Source organism: Tenrec ecaudatus, chromosome 3, assembly GCF_050624435.1.
Source record: "Tenrec ecaudatus isolate mTenEca1 chromosome 3, mTenEca1.hap1, whole genome shotgun sequence".
NCBI classification, from domain to species: Eukaryota; Metazoa; Chordata; class Mammalia; order Afrosoricida; family Tenrecidae; genus Tenrec; species Tenrec ecaudatus.
The window spans coordinates 173,831,266-173,856,593 of record NC_134532.1 but is presented as its reverse complement, the minus strand read 5'-3'; the positions used below and the strand labels follow the sequence as shown (position 1 = coordinate 173,856,593).

General features: G+C 43.7%; 1 protein-coding gene and 1 pseudogene across 1 annotated transcript in view; one reads left to right on the top strand and one right to left on the bottom strand.

Annotated features, from left to right (window-relative positions):
* CORIN (corin, serine peptidase) overlaps positions 1-25,328 on the bottom strand; it is an 81,244-nt gene that overhangs the window by 40,142 nt on the left and 15,774 nt on the right. Inside the window, exons 4-7 of the mRNA XM_075543585.1 lie at positions 24,222-24,332; positions 20,522-20,638; positions 12,444-12,551; positions 2,103-2,334 (exon numbers count right to left, since the gene is read on the bottom strand). Of these exons, the coding sequence (XP_075399700.1) occupies positions 2,103-2,334; positions 12,444-12,551; positions 20,522-20,638; positions 24,222-24,332 (568 nt within the window). The remainder of the gene's footprint in view (positions 1-2,102; positions 2,335-12,443; positions 12,552-20,521; positions 20,639-24,221; positions 24,333-25,328) is intronic.
* Positions 4,795-5,120, top strand: LOC142443679 (macrophage migration inhibitory factor pseudogene; annotated as a pseudogene).

Sequence of the window (25,328 nt, the reverse complement as noted above, 5' to 3'; positions counted from 1 at the left end):
TTGTTCTCTCTTATTGACACTACTCAGCTAAAATGGAATAAGAAAGAACCATTTAACTGGACCATATTTTGTTATTCATCATTAAAAAGGTATTAACCAAAATTTTCAGAATTACTTGTGTGCAAGCCAATACGAAGCTTTCTCTCTCTCTCTCTCTCTTTGAAGACCATGTTCCCCTCCTCCCCCCAACTCACTTGGCAACTTTATTGTTTCCTGTTCTGACTCTCTAGATGTTCCTACCTTGTCACCAATTTGATATTCAGTGTATGATTTATTGCTTTCCCATCTGTCCACTCCAACGATGTGATTGCTTTTTCTTTGAGCTCGAACGGCTTCTGATCCCCACATATGGTTTGTGTAGGCTAGCCCATCTGCACAGGCACCACGTGATGGACAGCAGCCCAGAGACAGCAGCAACCCACCTCTTGCATATTCATCTCGCCTGCTCCAGGTGCTCTGACTGAACCCCTAACACATGGCACCTGGGAGATAAAACTGCCACTAAGCCAACGCGTGCCAGACTTGTCCTTAAAGTTAGCAGATGGTCAGGGAGAAGGCCCTTACGTGTACATTCGTTCACTTAATAATTACATTTGAATCTCACAACAACCCAGTCCAACAACCAATGCTATGTCACTACTCTGTTTCAGTTTTTAGAGGATGCTTTTATTTTCTTAAATAAGTTGTATTTATGTAACCAGAAGTTTGCCTTGGCAACGTTGTCACACCTACAATTCAGTGACCACAGTCATCGTCACCTCGCTGATCAACCTTCAGGACTACCTGTTCCAAATACTTGTACCAGCCTTACCAGAAGCCTAATGCCCCTAAGCAAGGAGTCCATCTACCCCGCCAGCTCCTTATAACCAAGAAACCTAACCTGGTGCTTCTAGATAGTGCATGTAAGAAGGACATAGACTAGTTTTCCTTTCTGCCTGACTTTGCAGGGCACCATGTGCTCCAGGACCACCCGTGCTGGGGCATGCAACAGGATTTCAGTGGTGTTTGCAGCTCTGGGCTGTTGCGTTGGATGGAAACACCACCTTTCCTTTGTCCCTTCATCTGTGGGTCTATTGGTGGACGTTGGGCTGCTCCGACTTTTTGGCTGTTGTGCATAGCACTGCATTTTTACAGTGAGAGAAAACAAAACAAAAAACTGAAGCGACTAAATATTGCCCAAGGCTCCACAACAGTAAGAGAAGGGCTGAATTCGAGTGTGTAGGAATTGTTGAATGAAAAGCGATGGTCCGCTCTCTCGATGGATGACTGCAGATGGTGATCCACTAGGTTCTCCTTCACGTCCAGAGTCCACAGCTACAAACGTGCTATACTGTATCTTCTTTCATTCAGCATGTCTGCAGTATTCAGTCCCTATCAAGTTAGCGCATTGGGGCTATCTGTGTCATGTCCATATGTTCTAAGTGCTATCAGGATGCAAAGCAACACCGGTTATTAGATGGTTAAGGCACTCAGCTACCAGCAAGTCAGCAGTTCAAAGCCACTAGCCATTCCATGACAGGGAGATGAGACTGTCTACTCTCATAAGACGGTTGTTGTTCTTAGGGGCCGTCAAGCCAGTTCCGACGCATAGCAACCTTGTGTACCACCAAATGAAACACTGCCCAGTTCTGGGCAGTCCCCACATATTGCTCGATTGTTGGAGCCTATCTAGTTGTACAGCCTTGGACACTCTATGGGGCTGTTCTCCTCGGTCCTATGGGGTTGCTGAGCTTTGGAACTGACTTCATGGCAGTGGGTTTGGGGTATCAAAAGCAGTATTTTCAACTCCGCGACATTGCCAGAGAAAGAGACCGATGTATCTTTTTTCGGAATTCGTATTTGTAAAATTCTGCTTATGGTCCATTCAAATCAAATGCTTTTGATTTTGCTTGATTAAAGTGCAGGAACTATTATTAAAAGCATACCTAGCGCTTTTGTTTGGAATTTGAGTAAGAAAGTCTAATGCATTATCTTTTCAACCCATCACTTCTTAAACAAGGATTTCCTTAGCAATATTTATTTTCTCTAAGCTCAACCAAGTCCCCAAAGCCTTGGTTATCTCCAGAGCAAACTGATGACAAGATGAGACCGCGTTGTCTTACCTACATGGAGGGATCCGGCGGCTTGTCTTCATATCACACTTTGGAACCAAGATGGTGCAGGCAAAAAACATGAGGTATTTGTAGCAGTTGGTTGGAACGAGCGCAGGGAAGAGAGAGGACTCCCAGCTGGCGGATGCTTCTTTCTGGGTCCTGTGGCCAAGGTAATTTGGAAACTGTGTCTGGTTGTAAGGCAAATTCATGCAGAGTTCCAGGGTAATCGGTTCACACTGACCTAGCAAGACAAAACATACACAGAGATAGATGCGTTTCAAACTGTACATGTACAACTTTGTCCCCTCTCAAATGTACACAATTGAAATTGATATTACCCTCTTTCTTTAACGTTGCTAAGACTAAAATGCAAATCATTTACGACACTCCTCTGGGTAGGTCAAAAGACAAATAAATGTTCAAAGAAGTAGCAGGCCAATAAACAAGTGGCCATCTAGCTCAGAAGCAACAAAGCCCACATGGAAGAAGCACACCAGCCTGTGCGATCATGAGGTGTCGAAGGGATCAGGTATCAGGCATTATCAGAACAAAAAAATCATATCATTGTGAATAAGGTGGGGAGTGCAGAGTAGAGACCCAAAGCCCATTTGTCGGCTACTGGACATCCCTTACAGAAGGGTCTCGAGGAGGAGATGAGCCAGTCAGGGTGTGATGTAACAACGATGAAACATACAACCTTCCTCTAGTTCCTAAATGCTTCCTCCCCAACCACTATCATGATCCCAATTCTACTTTGCAAGTCTGGCTAGACCAGAGGAGGTACACTGGTACAGATAGGAACTGGAAACACAGAAAATCCAGGGCGGATGATCCCTTCAGGACCAGTGGTGTGAGTGGCAATACTGGGAGGATGGAGAGAGGGCGGGTTGGAAAGGGGGAACCGATTACAAGGATCTACATATAACCTCCTCCCTGGGGGACAACAGAAAAATGGGTGAAGGGAGACGTCAGACAGTGCAAGATATGACAATATAATAACTTGTAAATTATCAAGGGTTCATGAGGGAGCGGGGAATGGGGAGGGAGGGGAAAATGAGGAGCTGAGGCCAGGGGCTTGGGTGGAGAGCAAATGTTTTTAGAATGATGAGGGCAATGAATGTACAAATGTGTTTTACAAAATTGATGTATGTATGGATTGTGATAAAAGTTGTATGAGCCCCTAATAAGATGATGTTTTAAAAGGAATTACCAGGCCAAACTGAGACTTATCTCCGAAGGACATAGAGGGGCTAGGAAACCAAAGTCCTCTCTCTTTGTAGATGTGCAAATACAGTGCCTGGTGAGCACGTCTTGGAAAGGCTCTCAATGTTTTGTTTTGTTTCCAATTTGACCCAACTTATCTGAAAGGAACTTTATTTTATGACACCTTGTATTCATTTCATTTGTTTTTGATGTATTCATTATACCTAAACTAGCATATTCCCTGTTATCTTCATAAAACTAAAAAACCCTAGCTCACGGCCATTGAGTCAATGCTAACTCGTAATGAGCCCCTGTGGGTTTCTGAGACTGTAACTGTTTACAGGAGTCGAAAGCCCAGTCTTTCTCTTGCAGAGTTGCTGGTGGTTTTGAACTGCCAACCATGCGGATTGAAACCCAACTCAAACCACTACACCACCGGGGACCCTAGCTTCAGTCTTCATATTACCTTCATAGTCACTTAAACATCAATATATTTAGTTAAATAGGCTATTAGATGACTCCTCCATATATGTATGGTGTTTATGTACATATGTATATGTATACATACATATTCATACACACATACAAGGTGGCAGTGAGGCAGCCGGTGCCTTCCGTATTCCGTGTGGTAGGACACCCAAGCTCCCTGAATTGAAAGAAGTAATCAAGCAAGTGTCTCAGCTGAGTTAGCTCCGGCAGGCTGAAGACTTCATGCCTTATTAAGAGTAATTATTCAAACTAAATTTAATTATTTGGCTAAGAAGTGGTATGCAAATAGATTAGCAATATGCAATCGGGTAAAATAATAAAACAGCTCTGAGACTGCTTCTCAATGAACAGTCTCTGTGGGCTTCTCAGATATTCTGCTCCCAAGGAGCCTGAGGCTGGCCAGATTAGACGGGTCATGCACAAAGTTGAATATGACTCAATTTCCTGGGGAAGACACAACAGTATAAAGTTAGCATAATCTTAAGGTTAAGGAGGCAAGAGGTGGTACAGTATTGGTTCCGTTAATCATTTTCTTTCGTTTTTGAAAGAGGGGAAATGTTTAAACGTATTACATTTTCAAATTACAAAAGAATAGCTGTTCCTCACAAAAATAAAAGCAGTACAAAGACATAGTGAGCAAAGCTCACCACCGGCCTGGTCACTTTCTCCCAGCTTCCCTCAAGGTCAGCAGACGACCTTGAGTCCTTCCCTGCCTTTCACTTGCTCATCTGCAGACAGACGTGCATTGACACACATCAACAACAGCAATAACTCACTGCCAGCCCGGCAATTCCACTCACAGACTTAAAAACAATCTAACTCACTGTTAGCGAGGCAATTCCAACTCATAGTGACCTTATTCACCTGAGTAGGGCTGACCCATAGGGTTTTCAAGGCCGTGTAAAGCTCAATGGAGCAGTCACGTAGCTCCGGTTCCCGGCTTGCGGTCGCCGCGCGTGGCTGTCCGAGTGTCCGCCCGTCTGGTCCGCCGCGCCGTCCATCCGCCATCATGCCCATGTTCGTGGTGAACACCAACGTGCCCCGCACCTCCGAGCTCACCCAGCAATTGGCGCAGGTCACCGGCAAGCCGGCCCAGTACATCGCCGTGCACGTGGTCCCCGACCAGCTCATGGTGTTCAGGGGCTCCGCCGAGCCGAGTGCCCTCTGCAGCCTGCACAGCATCGGCAAGATCGGAGGGCCCAGAACCGCACCTACAGCAAGCTGCTGTGGGGCCTGCTGGCCGAGCGCCTGCGCATCAGCCCGGACAGGATCTACATCAACTACTATGACATGAACGCCGCCAACGTGGGCTGGAACAGCTCCACCTTCGCCTGAGTCCCCCCGTTCCCTGCCCCCCCCCCCCCCCGCGAAAGAAATAAACGGTTCAGAGACAAAAAAAAAAAAAGCTCAATGGAAGCAAACTACCTCATCTCTTTCCCAAGAAACTTTGAGTGGTTCCAACTGCTGCCCATTGGTGAGCAGCCAAATGCTTCACCGTTGTGCCACCTGAGATCCCAATCTACATAGGCAGGGATGTTATTTCTTTGCTTCTAGCAAAGTGGCAGGGTACTATTTCCCTCTGCTTCCGCTTGTCCTTTGTTGCTCAGTGAATTAACAGGGTCGTTATTCAACTCAGCAGGTACAGCTCTGACTATATTGTCTAATTACCTTTCCCCTAATGTCCTTCATATTTGTATTCTTTTATAAAGCTGGCACTGTTCTCGCAGAGTTTGGGTGTACTATCTTTGTTGTGGTTGCTGCTGTTGTCTATGCCTTCTTTTTCCTCCATCTAGCTGTTGGGTAAATGTTGGGCTGCTAACCTACCAGCTACTCCCCAGCAGAAAGAGGAGGCCAGCTGCGCCCTTACAGATTTACTCTTTCACTGCCATCTAGTCAATGCCAAAGCTTAGCAACTCTACAGGACAAGGTCAAAGAGCCCCTGTGGGTTTCTGATCCTGTATCTCTTTGTGGGAGTAGAAAGCCCCATCTTTTTCCCACAGGGCATCTGGTGGTTTCAAACTGCTGACCTGTGGACCGCAGGCCAACAGGAATCGCTGTGCCACCAGGGATCCTCCCATAAAGATCTACAGTCTCAGAAACCCCACCTAGGGTGCACGGGAGTTGGAATTGACTCGACGAGGCAGTGGCTTTTAAAATGGACTACTCAACATGGTGTGACTTGTGCATCGGTGTATTTCACTTAGATGATTAATAGAATACAGCACTTGAATAATTTTTCTCTCTTTGGGTCTATGGAGAGCGTATCGTTTTTGATGTGGAATAAGATGTAACCGCTAAGTGTCTGTGAGCTCAGGGAGATGAAGGATCCTAGATGGCCATCTATTATTCTGAAGCTCTTTGTTGAATGTGGTAAGGTGGATGGATTTTGTATTTCAGTCCCTCAAAAAGCAATTCCTCACAGAGTGCTAAGTAAGATACACTCTGAAGTTACCCATCAAGCCCAAATTCTATGATTTATGATTTCAATAAGGTTTTTCATCTTAAAACATTAGTCATTCACAAGCCTGATTCAGGTCTGCCACCAGGGGGCGAGATCATCACGGACATGTGAGGCAAGTTTGATGCAGTGCTTAGCACCATAGTCCTCATACAGATGAAGGTTAATAAACAAAAGCTTAAAAAATGATCCTGACAGAGTCTCCATGATTTTCCCCCTTTCAAACTCTGACATCAAGATTTATTCAACTCAAACTTAAAAGGGGATTGTTACAGAAATAATACTATATTCTTGTCATGTTAGACTACTCTGGGAAGTCATGTATGAAATGACGGTCATTGACATGAAAAGATGTCGCTTTTCTACAGCTAGTGGCAAAGTTAACATTCGGGTACTCTAGCTTCCCCTTTATTAACACGATTTTAAGAGTTGATTTAAACTCTATTATATTTATTTTATATTATTTATTCAGTATGTGCTAAAGTTTATTCTTATAAGAAATAAGGCTTTTCCAGGCACCTCAGAAACTCCTCCATGAACCTGTACCATCTCAATCTTCTCCCTCCCCCGCAAGTACCCACTGTGTTTCAAAGTTATCAGTTCGTGTTCTGTATACAGTTTTATCACCTCAACTTGCAACCCTATAGAGACTACAGGCTCAGCTTGCCCTCAGGTTAAACTCGTTTAGTCTTTTAAGTTTTGTAGAGCTGAAAATCCTCTCGGTCTCATTTATAATTTAACCATTGAAGGGCCCTGGGATCTGACCTGTTCAATGTGTCAGTGTTTGGTTGACGTTGACTGCGCCTTCCTGGTGAAGTTAAGTGTGTTCCTTTGTCCTCTGTATTTTCTGAAAGCTGGCAACTGAATCCAGAGGATTGTTTAAGTTTCCTGCCACTGGCAAGCCGGCAAGTGGCCGTGATGGTCTTTCATCACCAGGAACATCACGTCTGGTTTCTGTCGCTTTGTGCTATCAGCACCTGTCCTTGCTCAGTCCCTTAGCACGCTAATCACTGTGCGCTTCTGAAAGGGAGAGTCTCACCCCATCACTTCTTTGTTCTCCTTTGAGATAAGCAATGCCTCTTAGAATAGACCATTCCTCTAGTCTGCTATTTGCTTATTCACTGATTAGAGTCCATTCAAGAAAGATAAAATAAATGCTTGATTCTTTGCCTTTATTGCAAGTTTTCAAAAACAAATAAATTGGTTTCCTATGATTTCCCAAAGGTGATCAATGGTTATGTATTGATTATAAGCCTATGGATGCAAACATAGGAAGTGCTCCCAAAATGCTTGCAAAATTAATGGCAAAGACAATGGGACAAGCTTTTTGAACCCCTTCTGTGTGGCATCATGGTGAAGTGCTCGGGTGCGAACTAGAAAGTAGGAGGTCTGACCACACAGGAGACAGAGGTGCCATTCTGCTTCCCCAAAGACCACAGCCTTAGAAACCCTCGGCGCAGTTTTACTCTGTCCGATAGGGATCAATGTCAGTGGGATTTTTTTTTTTCAGGATTGATTTCAGTCGCTGGCATCATTTTCCTTTGTGAAGCTCAAACTGGGGCTCTTTTAGCCAGTGGGCTCCATTGCAGGTTGACCCTGAATCCAGGAGACATGACCATACGACTTTTTGCTAACTTCCTGACGACTGATACGATACACTGTCTCTGGCTGGCTCATTTTGTACATCTCTTGCCAGAGGAGCCTTAGTGGCACAGGGGTTACGTGTGATCCACAAGGTCAGCAGTTCAAAGCCACCAGCCAAATGGGGTTCTTACTCTGCCACAGAGTTGTAATCTTACAAACCCCCAGGGGAAGATCCCCCTGTCCTGTGGGGTCACTGTGAGTTGACATCCACTAGATGGCAATGACTTGCCCCAGGCCTAGAACCGGCCAAGTCATAGGAAAACAAAAAAAAAAAAAAAATCAACAAGGCAAAGCCGGTTTATCTGAATAAGAAATAATATTTAGAACTGCAGTCTAGGCTTATTAAGGATGCTCACTGATACATGGTTCTTGGGCCTTTTAGGGGCCAACCCAAACTCACTGCTATCAAGTCAATGCTGACCGTGTGTATGAAGGTGAGTACCATTTTTGTGTGTATGCACTCTATACAAAGGGGCTTCAAAAGTTCATGGAAACATTGATTATCCTTCCATCCCAACTTTTCACACGCTTTTCAAAATCCCCTCATACAGAATTTTAAGAGTTGCTATGCGTTGAAATTGACTAGGTAGAAGGGGTTTGGTTTGGGGAATATGGTTCTTAAATTCCAACTAATACTTCTACTTCACATGTAGGATTGGCTTATTGTTTTAAGCCTTTCTCTGTTAAATTCTATATAGGGACACTGAGAGTTGGAATCAACGTGATGGCAGTAGGCTTGGCTTGTCCATGTATATTAAATAGAGGAGCCGTGTGGCACAGTGGTTAAATTCTGGGCGACTAGTTGCAAGGTTGGTGCTGTGAATGCGTGGGAGAGCAACGTGTCGGCTGCTTCCAGGAAGACACGCCTTGGAAACTCTATGAGGCCGCTCCACTCTGTCCTACAGAGTCTCGTCCGGTTGGAATTTTGACTCCATGGCAATGATTTTTTTCAGTTTATATTACATCTATAGCTCCTTTCTTCAACCCGCAACTCCCTGACTCTAAAGACGGAGTTTGCGAGGGTTCGGATCAGGATTCTCCGGGATGACTCTGTGATTGCTTATGCTCCATATTACACGCAACTAACCCAACCAAATTCACTGCCAGAGAGGCGACTCCAACCAGTAACAGAACCACCGACTGGAATTTTAAAATGGCCTTGCATATGCTTCTCTCTATTTCCCTAACTTTTTATACTATGCAATATACTAGATGCATAATATGAGTTTATACCCATGACAGTCTCTCTCCTCAAAGCTTGCATTTTTTCTTAATCTAAAACACTGGTAAGTAATGCTTGTAAGTATATACTAAATTAATTTTGCTTATCTGAAATGTATTCTCTGGCAGATTCATTTATTTGGTAACACTTTGTGCTCTTTATACTTATTTTTAGGGATATATAAATCATTGGCTGGCATGTGCATCTCTTGAGTATCTTCACTATGATACTCCATTTTTTCCCTCCTGCCATGAAGTATATCTGTCAAAGAATTTCATGGAAATTTAAATATCTGTGTGTATGTATGTATGTATACATATATACAATGTGAATATATGTTTCAAAAAGTTTGTGAAAAGGTTCCAATATCTTTTCATCCGATGAATTTTAGATAGATAGCTAGATAAGAACCCACGTGTGACAATGGAATACTACCCATCCCTAAAAGAAAGTGATGAAACCAGGAACCACTTCAACTTGCAGAGGGCTCTGGGAGACATTATACTGAGTGAAGTTGGTCAAGCTCAAAAGGACAAATACTGTGGTAGGAACAACCAGCAGATTGGCACAAGCTCAAACTCACAGGCAGTCAGTCATCTGGTGAGGGACCAGACAGCCGGGTAGAGAGGTAGACCAGTATCAAAGAACCACACAGCATCTGCTCCAGGTAAGTACAGTGTAGGTCACTTGCCAGGAGGACCCCTCACCAACAGCTGTACCGAGGAGTGTACTGTTTGTTGGTTGGCAGACAAACAAGATCTTGCTACATCAACGCCCTATATGCTGTACTAAGATAGATATTATTCTGGAAATCCTTTGATTATGCCTGCGTATATTAAGGTGTATCTCAGAGGGGCATCACCATGAGGGGTCACCCTCTTGAATTTGTGCTATTTGTTTTTCTGGTTTTTAGTAAATGAAACCCAGTATTGAGAGTCTATAAGGACAGCATAAAACAAGGGTTTGGTGGGGGGTGGGGGTTGAAATGGATAGGGGAAATAAAAGGTAGATGATGTCAAGGGGTCCAGGAAAGAAAAGCATGTTTGGAGACTGACTATGCAAGCAATCTCACAATTCAGCTTGACATGATTGAACTATGGAATGATATGGCATATGTATTAACTCCCAAATAACAGCAAATTCAAAGAAAGGTTTAAAAAGGCATAGATCCAGAAATGGGCTTGGGGCTCACACTAAATCCTAGCTCCAATTGAAGAAAAATTAGTTCTTACATCATGGCCCTGCCCAATACTCACCCTCGGGAAGGAAACACAGAAGATATGGGTGCTATCGCAAAATGTGGAGATAAAATAGCATCTGGGGTCTTAAAGCCTTGTTGCCAAACAAGCAACCATGTAAGAGAGATGTCAGTGAAGTCCATACGGAAGAAGCACACCAGCATCAGTCACCAAAGGATTCGAATCCATATAATCTGAAGTCAAAGGAGGGATTAGTATCAGAACCTAAATTGTGAGACTCCATTGTGCAGAAGGTGATGGAGGACAGCGGGAGCCCAAGACTCACTTATGGAACTGCATAGAAAATAAGCCTGTGGAGACCTCCCCGATCTAAAATCGAGGGAAGGAAGGAAAGTGATCACTAAACAGAGTGGTTGGGAGAGAGGAGTTTAGAAGATCAAAGGCAGAAATTTGACCTGCGCAGTGAAAACTTTGTCAGGAGATCCCCCCTATGAAGCAGACTGGACCCGATCTTGTTTCCAAAATGTTCTGTATTTTGGTTTATGTTGTTTTGCTTGTTTTTGTGGTTGTTCATAGTAGGGTCTATCTCAGAGCTGTTATGTCATTGGAGGTCACCTTTTTGAAGCTGCTTTATATGCGTTTTCATTTTTCAGTAATTGAAACCCAGGGTGGATGAACTTACAGGGACAGCAACCACTTTCCTCTCATTTTTGTGGAAAATATTTGAGTTGTTTTTTCTGACAGGTTTCCACCAAAGACAGGCTCCAGCATTCACAGATTTTTGCCATATAGACATTTAATTATATATGTAATTAGTTTGCAGGTAGAAAGGTGGTACATCTTTTAACGGCAAGCCTATATCCAGTTGAACTCTTCTCTCATATGGGGAAGTGAGAGGCTCTGATACTGTGCATTCCATCAAATAATTACAAAGTTCTCGTGAAAACACGCAGAAAGGCCTCGCTCTCTGGGTTCTTCATAGATTGTCTCTCACAAATGTCCCCCCAAACCAAGGCCTTCCTCCTTAGAGACTCCCAAACAGTTACAGAGATGCTCCCTTAAGCTCTTGGACTTAGGTCACAAAGTGAAACTGGGATCCAACTCAAAGCAATAGATTCAATGACTTATCCATTGGACTGTGGTACAAAGACAGGCAGTTCGAAATCACCAGCTGCTGCGCAAGAGAAAGGTGGGGCTTTCTACTCCCGTCAATAACGGAAGTCTAGGAAACTCACGGGGCAGTTCTACCCTGTCCTATGGCATCACGAGTCGGCATCCACTTGTCAGCAGGGAGTTTGGAGTGTTGTTGAGCTCAAGAGGATGTGTATTACAACGGAGTAACCAGTTGCCGACCAAAAGCTAACTGCTCTGAATTTCTAGTCATGAGCTAAAGGTGAGGCGAGGTGGATATGTCCATGTTGGGAGGAGTAGTAATGAGTAGAAGATGAATGCTGGGCCGTTGAGTAAGAAAGCATCTTGGGGGATTTCTGGTTCATAAAATAATGCCCAGGAGAGCCTAGTCAGAGCTCCACCACTCTCCTTTCTCTTTTTTCCCAAGAGATCCTCCTCCTAAAATGGATTTCCAGAGAGCCGACTAACAGCTTACACCATTTGGAGCTATTACACCATCACGGTGTAATACACAGGAACATGCTGTGCAGGTTCATCAGCAGTCTGCCCCATTCCTGGGAAGGTGGAGATAAATCGTATTAAATGGACAGGCCGCCAACATTCTACGTGGCTATGGCTACTCAGGTGGACTTTGTACTTGCTTCTTGGACGGTCTCCACGTTTGAAGCTGTGCTCCAAGAGGAAAGAAAGACACGGCATCTGCTTGGGGATGGAGCCAAGAAAATCCTACCGAGGCGCTGATGTTGAGTTGAAAGGAATGGTAATGATATTAAGCAACGTGGATTGATAGCCCGTTCGCAACGACACATTTGTTTCTGATTTAAGTTAATGCAGACCATTTTGTTTCTTTTCGGCTACCAATACAACCGATGGAAAAGAAACGGAAAATTGAGGTATACTCTTCTGGAGGGATGCCAGACCTCAGCGTTGGAAAGTGCACAGGGAAGAACCGAGGGGAGGCCGGTCCGGGGCCAGGGATGGCCGGGATCGGCTGCTGTACTTACTACAGTTATTGGGATTGGTGCTGGGGTCACACAGAGAGGGTCCACCACAGGGATCGAAGCAGGAGTTGTAGAGGCATCTTCGGTCCCCTTCTTGACATGGGGTCAGACCTACCAGGGGGGAAAGGCACATTCACTTTCAGCATCTGTAAATTCCTTTCACTGGGATCTAAGGATCAAGAATGTCTGGGGGAGCCGAGGAATGACCCAGCTTTAGTTTCCTTCCAATTTCCCCCACAATATTGGAACACATGTTGAATAGGTACTGTCTGCAGGCAGTTGGTTTTTTTTTTTTTTTAACCTGGCAACTAAACCTGGCAATCTGAAAGGATTCTGTAGGAAGGAAGGACAAAGATTGCTGGGGCTTTGGATGGGCACAAAACGTGAGTTCATTGTGAGGAGGAGCTGCCTGATGGCAGCCATCATACATGGTCAACAAACAGTGTTGTGACTTTGCATGGGTGGGGGGGGGGGGGCAGGGTTTAATGCTTTGTGTGGACTTGATGGGAAAAAACTTCTGATGATTTTAGGAACAGCGAAATATAAGAATCTGGAAATTCTGAAGTATCGAATGACATTGTCTTAAAGATTCATTTGCTTCCAATTCTTGTCTTCTAAGTGAAATATTTTCTCCAATTAAAAAAAATCAGTATCAGCACTAATTCAAAAGCAGCCATTGATCCTAGTACAGGCAGCTGTTGTCAATATTTTCTAGACGTCCTTGGGAAGTGCCATCATGCTCGTTGCGATGACCTGAGAACCGAGTTCCTGGTTCCCAATGAAGGACAGCAGTTAACGTCAGCCTTTGACCTACTGGCTCTCCCTTAAGGCACTTGCAGAGGAAAGGACCTTCCCCGCTGATTTCCTAGTGACTTGTAGATGAAATAGGTCCAGTAATAAATGACTGCCCATCCTCTTTCCGGCTCTCCCAATTGTAGTCCATTAGCTTTCCAATGTGTCCGTTGGAAGTTAGAAAATCTTGCCAGTCATTTTTGTTTGTTTGTTGTATTTTAATAGATTAATATTTTTTTATTTTAATAAATCATTTTACTGGGGGCTCTTAGAGCTCTTTTAATAATCCATACATCAATTATATCAAGCACATTTGTTCTTACATTGCCATCATCGTTTTCAAAACGTTTTCTTTCTACTTGAGCCCTTGGTAGCAGCTCCTCTTTCTCATCCCTTCCCCACCCTCATAAATTGCTAATTTATCAATTGTTTTTATTGTCATATTTTACAACATACACTGGCTCCCTTCATCCATGTTTCTGTTTGTGATTGGTTTCCCCTCTCTCTCCCTTCTCCTCACCTTCCCCCTACCCTCACGGTATCGAAACTCTCATTATTAGTCCTGAGGGGTTTCTCTGTCCTGGATTCCCTGTGTTGAGAGCTCTTATCTGAACCAGTGTACATGCTCTGGTCTAGCCGGATTTGTAAGATAAAACTAGGGTCATGACAGTGGTAGATGGGTTGGGGGAGGAAGCATTAAGGAACTATAGAAATGTGTGTTTTGTTGGTACTATATTGCACCCTTTGCCAGTTGTTTCTAAGTATAAATAATAATATGTGTGTAAGAACAAGGCAATGTTTCTACATATTCTAATGCAATAATGGTTGCTGGAAATGACTTTCTTTGCAATACTTCTTTCTTCTTGGTGACAGCTGGCTCAAGCATTTTCTCAAGGCAACAGGAATCAGTTGCTGTAGAGTTGATCGTGGTGCACAGCGACCCCTTGTGTGGCACAATAGGAATGGCTGACTTTTCAAAAGTGGATTGCCAGATCTTTCTTGTTTTGGGTTAGCAGCCAAGCACATCAACTATTGTTATCACTCAACAACTTCTCAAGGCAAAGCGGTCTAATTTCTATGAGCTAGCATCTTAAGGAAAATTTATTAATATGATGTTCATTTAATATTTTAACAGATCTTAAGTGCCCACTTACTGACAGCAAGGAATTCTGGTGACACAGTGGTTAAAGTGCAGGCTGCCAACTGCAAGTGCGGGCATTCGAGATCACCAGTGACCGTACTGGAGAGGACTGTGGCAGTCTGTGTCCAGAATGACTACAGCCTTGGAAACCGTGTGGAGCAGTTCTACTCTGTCCAAAGAGCTACTGTGGATCCGAACTGACTCAACAGTGGACAATGGATTTGGTTTATACGACAGCATCCCACAGGAAAGTCCCGGCGATCTGCTTCTAAAAACTCTACCATCAAAACTCGACGGAGCACAGTTTTCATCTGGTATATGCCGTGAGCCAGCACAAACCCCATGGCAACTGTTTTGGGCTTTGTTCTGTGTTCCATTGGGACAGGTACAGGGGCGGCCACTGAGCATTAAAAGATAAAAGGCCATAATGCCCCCATGAAGAAAATTCTAGAATAAGGAGGGTGTAAAGAAGACAGAGTCAGTAAGCAGAGAGAGAATCTGAAGAGCTTTAAAGGCCTAGATCTTCAATGGGACCCAAAGCTTCGGGGAATCCATAGGCGGTGTAAACAGTTAATGCTCTGCTGCTTCCGAAAGACTGACTGCAGGTTCCCTTCAAACCTACCCAGAAGCTTCTGGGGAAAAAGCCCTGGAAGTCTAGTTTTGAAAAGTCAGCCATTGAAAACGCGATTGAGCAGAGTGGCTCTCTGACACACAGGGAGTCTTTAGGAGCGAATCAAACCCACTCCCCCCCCCCCCCCCGGTGGTTCTAAAGCCCGGGGAGGGCGGAACTTGCGACCTTCACCGGCTTTTTCAAACAGAACACCAGCTCTGACAATTATTTTGGACAAGAGGTATCCCACTATAGTATGAAAAACTGACAGCCAGGTGCTGAGACCATGCATTAACTTCATAAGACACATGAATCCAATTGATCACACGTGTGCAGAGATGATGGAGAAGCTTAATATCATCAGGCAGACTAAGGCCAGGGTCAGACTGTAAAACAGATCATCATTTGTTATTAAGCAAATTCAGGTTGAAGGTAAAGAAAATGGAAACAAGTCCACAAAAGCCAAAGTATGACCTTGAGTATAACCCACCTGAATCTAGAGACCATCTCAAGAATAGTTTGGATGCTGTGAACGTTAATGACCAAAGACTCGATGAATTGAGGGGTGACAGCAAGGGCATAATGCATGAAGAAAGTGAAGGGTCATTAAACTGAGAGGAAAGAGGACAAAAATAATGTCAGAAGGGATTCTGAAACTTGCTCTTGAACACGGGGGAGCTAGTCTCTAAAGCACATGGAAGAGATGGTGCAAAGAGCTGAGCAGATTTCAAAGGGGAGGTCCGAGAAACTTTCCTAATGAAATGTGCAAAGTAGAAAACCAAAAGGTGAAAAACGTGATTCACATTTCTCAAGCGTAACAACTGAAGAAAAACGACAAGCTTCCATTTGCAGCATTTAAGGATTCTGTGGGGAAAACAATAAACAACAGAGGAGCCCTCAAAAGTCGATGGAAAGAGCACACAAGTCACTGTATCAAGAACATATTGATCAAAGCAGTTGTTAGAACAGAGCAAGGGGATACGGAGTGGTTTAAAGTGAGAGACGTGTGACTCAGGCTTGTATCTTTTCACCACACCTCTTCAACCTGAGTGCTTAGCAAATACCCAAGTAGCTTGACTTGGGGGCAGAGAACCTGCCGTCAGAACTGGAGGAAGGCTCGTTAGGCATCTGTGACTTGCAGATGACAGAATCTTGCTTTTGCTGAGAGTGGTGAGGGCTTGCAGCACTTACTGGTGAAATCGGGTACTTACAGACTTTGATGTGGATTGCACCTCGATATTAAAAATGATCCTCACAACAGCAAGAAACATCCCAATACGTGGAAAGGGGTTCAGTGAACATGGAAACAGCAGTCAAGGAAGCAGACATCATTCTTTACAGAGCTAACCTGCTGCAAAACATCTTTAATGTGTTTTGTCCTGAAGAGCAAAGATACCACTGAAGGGCTATGGTCCACCTGACCCAATGCATGGCCTTCTCTGCATGTGAAAAGTGGACCATGACTAAAGAAGACTGAAGGAAAATGGAAGCATTTAAATTACTGAATTAGCGGAGAATGCCGACTATACCATAGACTGCCAGAGAGTGACCAAAAGTTGGAGGAAGCACCGTCAGGATACTCTTTAGGTGCAAGTGTGAAGAGATTTTTCTCACCTACTTTGGACATGCTCCCAAGAGAGACCAGTCCCTGGAGAAAGACATTGTTCCCTGCAAAGTTGAGGGTCAGCATAGAAGAGGATGGTCCATAGCTTCAAACAGAGGAATGATTGTGTCAGTGATGCGGGGCAGTATTTCGTTCTGCGTATATTGTGTATACAGTCACTGAGCGTAGGAACTGACTCACTGACAGTGAGTCTAACAACAACCGCAGCAACAAGTTGAATCCATAAGAGTAAAGAGTACTATAAAGATGCTAGCATTTTACTTCTTTGACTATTTGATCATATGACTTTGTTACATCTCACACACGTAGGAAATAATTTTTAAATCCTACTACAGCACACTGAATAGTCCAAAATGATTCTTAAGAAAGCTGGATTATATAGCAAGAAGCAACAATTCGCTCTAATAGAAAGTATGTGGCTAAAATGCACAGAACAAATTATCCCTTTAAAAGTGATTAAGGAGCTCTGGTGAAGTAATGGGCTAAGTGTTGGATTACTAACTATGAGGTCAGCAGTTCAAATCCAATGGAAGAAAGGTTCACACTGCAGTTTCTCAAAGTGGGTGATACTGCCTCCTAGTGGCAAGGCAGGGCCCTGGCGGGATTTAAAAAAACAAACCAAATTCATTGCTATCTAATTGATTCTGACTCCTAGAGACCCTATAGGGCAGGATACAACTGCCTCTGTGGGTTTCTGGGACTGTAACTCTTTACATGAGTCTTTTTCTTGAAGAGCAACTGGTGATTTCCAACTGCTGACCTTGCAGTTACCAGCCCAACATGTAACCACTATGCCACCAGGGCTTATCAGAGTGATTCAGGATGCTTGGAAAAGCAGAAAGCTACACTTTTATCCTGGACTATAGACTATGGTTCAAAAGTTTTCAGTTTCCAGGGAAGTGCTGATTTTTTTTCTTTCTGAAAAGGGGGCAGTAGTAGTTATTTTGAAGACTAAGGTACACCTAACCAGAACCTTCATTCACCTCATATGCATGTTATGTTAGACAGGGTTCCCTAGAGAAACAAAACCAGGACACTTATGATTATATATGTACTTATATAGATACATATACAACATAAGAAATAAACCGCTAATTAGTCTATAGAGCAGTACAAATGGCTCAGTGCAACTCACTTCTGTGAGACACCTAATACACTGGCATCCTTCAAGTCTTGGGGGCCGCCGGGTACAAGTCAAGGAAGCAGACAGCGGAGTCCTCTGTAAAGAAATTCAGGCAGTCTGGCCACAGGCAGCAAACAGCAAGGCAGGTCACCAACAGTCAGCCAGATGACAGGGTCCAACAGTCCCCCGCCCTAGCAATATATACTCCAGTCCCCAGCTCAAGGGAAGCAGGTCTTGAAGAAACCTCAAACTACAGTGACACAGTCCACGGGTTCGGTGTCCCATGGGCAGTGTAGCTCGCAAGTTGAGGCAGAGAAGCAGCTAAGGCAGCTCCACACTGGTCCGATCATCAAAGAGCAAGAGACAAGAAAGGCAAGGCTCGCTAAGCCATTTACCTCTCCGCCCTTCAATTAATCACACATGTGTTCATTGGCCAGGTTGGCACAATAAACCTACCTACCACACATGTGCAAGTTGGACATTGAATAAGGAAGACTGAAAAAGAATCACTGTATTTGAAGTATGGTGCTGGCAAAGCATATCGAAAGGTCAGAGACCGCCAAAAGAAGAAACAGATCTTTCTTGTTGCAAACACAGCCAGAATGCTCTTTAGGGGCAAGGATGGTGAGACTTTGTCTCTGTACTTTGGACCTATTATCAGAAGAGACCAATCCCTAGAGAAGGACATCATGCTTGGCAGAGTAGAAGGGCAGTGAGAAAAGGGGAATCCCCTTAACAGAATGGATTGGAACAGTGGCTGCAACAATGGGCTCACACATACAGATAATGGTTGAGATGGTGCCAGTCCAGGCAGTGTTTCATTCTGTTGTACACAGGGTCGCTGTGAGTGTGAACCGACTTGACAACACCTACCAACAACCACAGGCCAAACAAGGGTGGAAGACTGGTTCACAGCTGCAGGAACCCCAACGAGCCGTTCTGCTCTGTCCTGCCGGTAATTCCACGTTGGAATCAAATTGATGGTAGTGGGTTGAGCTGATGTTGATTTAGAAAAAGATTTCCTTCTCAAGTTGAAAATCGGCAAGACTAATAATGCTTTATGACTTACATTTATATACATACATGATGAGAAAGCTTTCGAGTTTGTGGTGTATTTTAATGGATTCTATATTAATAGCCAATATTCAAAATTTAAAAAATTAAATTAGCTACAGGTGACCTGTCTCATAGGCATCCACAGCTCAAAAATGGTTGAACAAGAAAAAGGTCATGTCAAAACAATTAAACATGTATTGAGTTCTCCCCATTTCGCAAGTGATAATTTAGCTTTTGTAGTTGACTTAACCAGCTCAGTTCTCTCAAGAACCCCAGGAAGAGGCTATCATTTTCTAGAGTTGACAGATGAGGAAAGCGAGACATTAAGAGGTGAGGTAAGATGCTTCAAGTAAACCAGGTAGTGATAACAGAGCTGCGTCTTGATCCCAGGCATCTGAACTGCAACTCTCATATTCTTAAGCACTAGATTATACCAAGCTATCTGGCTGTGTAGTGGGTTAAGCACATGGCTGCTAACCACAAGATTGGTGGGTCAAACCCACCAGCGGCTCTGCTATAGAAAGGGGAGGCTTTCAGCTAGAAAGTTCTAAGGAGTCACTGTATTCTCTCTCTCCTGTACGGTCACCATGTGTCCGAATGGATTCAAGGACAATGGGAGTGGATTTGAATGCTTTGGTTTAGCTATACTTAGATCTTCCACCTAAACCAGGTATTAAAATAATCAATGGGATATTTGGGTTTTGTGTCAACCTGGCTGCACTTTAATGATGAAATCTCCTTGCCAGCAAGGTCGTATTATATGAGACCTCATGGAGAATTGGCCGCTCTCTTGCCACTCTTTTCCTTCTTGCTTGCTTGGACCCTGCTTTGGCTTCTGAGTCGAGCAGCCACCATGTGGCCTCCCTATCCTAGGAGATGTTGGCCGCCTACCAGTTTCCCTGCTTGGATCTACAAGCCTCTGCCAGTCTGCAGTTTATCTAGCTTCCTGATTTCCCAGCCCTGGCAGCCACTCAAGTCAGGAAAAGTCTTTAGTTGAACATCCCTCTGTGAATCTGGAAAGGGTCTTCAGAGCAACATCTGGCTACAGATTTCCGCTGGACTGTGTTCACCTTCTCTGCCACTGTGTGGGCTGCTTTCTTATTAGAAACTTCTCTCTTTATACAAGTGTCCTGCTATTGTTTCTCCATAAAACCCAGCCTGACACAATCTCTCTGGAACCTCTCTCCTAAAAGAATTAGTCACATTGGACAAACTAACTTATTCGATGCATTTTCTTTTTTTCTCTTAAAGTTTCACACACAGATATAAGACTCCTTAGAAAGCGTATTGAATTACACTGCTAGGTAATGTGAGGCATTAAGCAGCTTCTGTAAACATGGTTATTTTAGGAGGTGGTATTTAATTTCAGCAGCCAATTCCTTCTAATTGGAATCCAATCGGATTTAATTGAATATTATACACTCTGCTATTTCCCTTATCATGGTGTTACCTTCCCCCATAAAACAGTTCACTGAATTTGACCTGTTGTTTCAGTTTTAATCTTTACTCTTTCCCATTAGGGATGATTTTTCAGTGTAGGCTGCGGGAGAATTATAGGTATGGGCAGCACAATTTGTCTGGCAGAGCTGTTCTACAGAGACTAGTGCATCCAGCAGTTTGGAACCACATGGGGTGAACCCTATGCTCGCAGTAAGTTCTTTCACATGTTTTGCTTTGGTCCCAGAGAAAGGGCGGCCCATAGAGCAATGTCCCCGTGAAGGTAGCACATTCTTACTGTCACTGCACTCCTCTTCATCACTGCCGTCCTTACAGTCTTCATCTCCATCACACTGGAACGTGCTGGGGATGCACTGGCCATTTCTGCACTCCGCCAGACCCTGGCTGTGGCAGGCTAGGAGAAGCCAGAAACATAATCACTGTGTTTGTCCAGACATCTATCTATCTCTCAGTGTATAACAGAAGTGCTGCCCACTGAGTAACGAAAAGCTGCGCATGTTAATAAATCCAAAACAAACTTGCTGCCATTGAGTCGATGTTGAATCATAGCGATGCCCTTGTGGGTTGATGAGACTGTGGAAGTTGGAAAGCCCAGTCTTTCTCCCACCGAGCTGCTGGTGGTTTCAAACTGCCAGCCATGCAGATGGCAGCCTAGTTTGTAACCACTACACCACCAGGACTCCCAAATATATGTTAATATTCTCTATGAAAGCATGAATGGACTTGTTTCATCGCCTTTTAAAATTCCCAAGCAGTTTCAGAATAGAAAGTATATACATATAATTTATTATTATTCTATTATACATGCATTATATTTATTCATTAATATAATTATTATATTATACATATATGATATATAATTTCCCTCACCTTATTAGTTAGCATTGACTGAAAAATAATATTTTTGATAACTTCAAGGAGAAAAGTATTAATCAGGATAGTAGTAATAGTAATAAGAAAGCTACCATTTAAGCTAACATATTTGGCAGTTAACCAAAAGGTTGGAGGTCAAGTCCTTCCAGAAAAGCCCAGGAAGAAAAGCCTGGCACCCTACTTCTGGAAAATCTGTCACTGGAAACCACCTGGAGGACAGTTTTACTCCGGCAAGCAGGGGGCTGGCAGGAGTTGGAGTCCAATGAATGGCAGTTAGCCTACATGAAAGGAAGTGTGCTAGGTACATGATGCATACACTTTCGGACATTCAAGCGAGCCAGGCAGATATTGTCATTCTTGTTATACAGAGGAGAAAACTTAGACTCAAAAGAGTTTAGTGTCTGTCTCAAAGTGATATAGCTGTGAAGTAGTGGGGTCACCATATGTAGGCAAACTTCTCAACTCTAAGTCCAGGAATTCTGCACTAGAGTTAATGAAAGAAGGAAGTCATAGACATGTAGTCTTCGATTAATGATGGAATTCCATTCCGATGACTGTCATAAGTTGGTTCTAAGACAAATCCAATACCTCATAGTTTTAAAATAGTTTTCATTACTGTTGCTTTTTATTATCCATGTAAATCTAATCTTTATTTGTCTTTGGGGTTGGAAACACTACATATAAACTTAGAAATATATTTTAACATATTTATTCAGACATATTATTAATGCTGAAAACTACTTTCGAGTCAACTCTGACTCATAGTGACCCTGTAGGACAAGGTCCCTGTGGGTTTCTACGACTGTAGCTCTTTAGAGGAGTAGAAAGCCTTTCTCTTGTAGATCCAGCTGGTGGTTTCGAACTGTTGACTTGGTGGTTTGCCACCCAACATGTAACCACTATGCCAAATAACATCACATTAAGAGGCTCATAATTCAAATATGTTGTCATGTGAGAACTACCTGTTTATGAAAGACATAAGCAGCACCTCACACACAGTAAGCAATTCATTGCAAACCTTGCCTATGACAGCTGATGGTTAAGAGGATAACCTAGTGACCATCTAACCTAAGGATCCCTGTAAACCAAAACCCACTCCCGCTCATTCAATTCCTACCCATAGCACCCCTATATGACACACTAGCACCCCTACATGCCTGCCCCTCTTGGGTTTCTGAGGCTGAAATTCTGTACAGGCATATAAACCTCCCCGTTCTCCCTCAGAACAGGTGTTGGCTTCTAAGTGCTGACCTTGCAGCTAGCTGCCCAACGTGTAACTCACTACACTACAGGGGCTCCTACGGATTCCTGTAGGTTCTCTAAGTTCTATTATCACTTAGAACATTACTTAGAACATCAGGAAGTCACATACCATGTGATCTCAGCTACCACATTGCTACCATCTTATATAAAAATCCCTGGGGTGGCTGTGTATCAGAATTGCACACCATAAATATAAGCAGAATCCTTATGCTGGAGCATTATGTCCCTGCTTTCCCAAGAACCATCAAGGCTGAGCTGTGTCCACTAAGGAAAGACTCGCAGGACATGCCATTCCAGAAACACATTGAATATGTTAATTAATTTATGTCTTCTCTTGTGTCAAGATGAAAACCATGTAATCTGCACTTCTATTTATGTCTCAAGTTAAATATTCAATTTCATACATGTCGACCTTGTGTAGTTTTATCAGACAGCAAAAGATGAAATAAAAAGCTTAATTAGCTTCAGCATGAATGAAAGGCATCATATTAACTCTAGTTAAAACATTCCTTTTTAAAAACAAAAATGTTCTTTCTGTTCGGCTATTTTTAGTGTGCTCTACTAAGTATAAAGTATAATTTTCTAGGGGAGGTGGGGTTAAGTTAATAGGCATCCTGGTTTTTATTCACTAAACATTCCATTACTAGCTGAAAGATTGGAGGTTCAAACCTGCCCAGAGGGTGCCTTGGAAGACAGGCCTGATCATCTATTGCTGAAAGGACACAACCTTGAAAGCTCTATAGAGCACTTCCAGCCGGCACATGTGGCCGCCATGAATTGGCAGAGACTCCACGGAAACAAAGCAACATTGTAACCGATTCCTGAAAAGTTTTCATTCATCCAGACACACAACAGGTTATAAACTTGTAATTGGTTCCATTCACTTTCTGTGTAACTGTCTGAACATCAAAGGGTTTTGTTCTCTCTCTCTCTCTCTCTCTCTCTCTCTCTCTCTCTCTCTCTCCAGGTTCTCCCACAAATGGTCACTGAAAACATGTTTGGACCTTACTGCAGAAAGAACCCACTTCTCATATATCCTTTGCAAACGAAATGTCCCCAACTCTGTGAAGAGCATCCCAGTTCAGTAAGTGCAGAAGGGCGGTACATAGAATAATGACAGATAAAGCACACCCGTGAGTGGCCAAGTTGCGTAGATGAATTTGGGGGTTTTCAAGGAAAGCAGACACTCTGCATTCGTATTGTCATTGCCACCACTGCATCATTATCTTTCTAGATGAGAACCAAAATAGCACATCTTTGCCTTTGAACATTTTGGGGACTGTTTTGCTTTGCGTGGCTTTTCTGAGTCTCCCTAACAGCATCTAGGGAGCCCAGAGGTGTAGTGGATTACTCATTGGGCTGTTTCACCACACGGTCAACAGTTCAAAACTACCAGCTGCTCCACCAGAGAAAGATGAGGCTTTCTGCTCCTGTAAACCCAGTCTTGGAAACCCACTGGGGCAGTTCTACTCTGTCCCATAGGATCGCTGTGAGCTGGAATCCCCTTGATGGCAGTGAATCCAACAGCATCGAGAAGAAGCAGGCGCCCTGGTTAAGCACTTGGCGACTAGCTGAAAGATTAGGGGTTCAAATCCACTCAGAACTCCAGAGCCCAAAGCCCTGACCATTTGCTCTCGTGAAGATTACAGGTGAGAAAACTGTCTGGGGCAGTCCCACTCTGTCACGCAGGGCTGCCGTGGGCTGGAATGGGCTTGATGGAATGGGCACCTAACAATACTGGCCTCTAACTGTATGTTTCATTTAGATTGGGAACTGTGAGTGGGTTCGTCTAAACCGGCAGACATGGACATAGAAGTGAAATGAAAGAAATCAGCACTCACAGCAATTGGCCTCATCGGACTTATCCACACAGTCATGGTCGCCATCACACACCCACTCGATGGAGATGCAGCGCCCGTCTCCACAGCGATGCTCCGTGGTGGGGTTGCAATCTGGAGGAATGACAGATACCTGAGGATGCCAAGAAGCAGCAAGCACGTGGAGCTGGTTCATTCCATTTGAGGGGAACCCTTCCCAATGCCTTCAATCGCCTTTAAATCACAAACAGTGCACAACAGAGATGTGACTCCTGCCCAAACGAATGCTTTCTGAGACCAGGGGTTAAGGAGCGCCTGCTATTCAGAAGAGCAATATCTGCCCAGCCTGCCCAGGGCCCGTGGTTTTCAGGGTTCTTGTTTTATTTGCGGCCCTTTCTTCTTGCTCAGTTAAAAAAAAAAAAAGGGTAAATTTTACACGAAGGCAAATAAACAGAATTGTGACTTGTGATTGACAGCATAGATAATTGGATTCATCTATTTTCACAGTCTACTGGGTTCTTAAGATTTGTGGTTTACCCTACTCTGGTAAACTTGAAACTCAGTTAGCTCCTTAAACCATCTCTCATAAATAAAGTTTTCTATTTCAACTATCTTATTATCCATAACCTTAGATGCCAGAGTTATTAGGTAAGCACAGCAAAATATTTTTGTAATTCCCTCCCCCCCTCTGTTCTAATTTATGCATCTCTGGAAAAGCTAGAGAACTACTGTTTGTACTCATGTATAAGCCGAGTTTCTCAGCACAAAAAAATGTGCTGAAAACCTGGGGTTTGGCTTATGCATGGGTCAGTGGTACCCCAGCGAGGTGTAACATCTCGAGGGTGATTGCATTCCTCCGCTGTTCATTCAAAGCCGCACTGACACTGCAGGGCTTTGAATGTTTGTTTACTCACATCTAACCAATCAGAGCTATCCTATGACGTGGACGGCTCCAATTCACAGAAGCACCCGTAGTGATTCACTTACGCCGGCAGCTGAACTGGTAAGGATGTGTCTGTGGCTGTGCTCTGCCTCTCCCCTCTTGTCTCTGTGTTAATTCACATCCTGCATTTCCCACCCTAGGCTTATACTCGAGTCAATCAGTTGGTGACCTGCCTTGCTGTTTGCTGC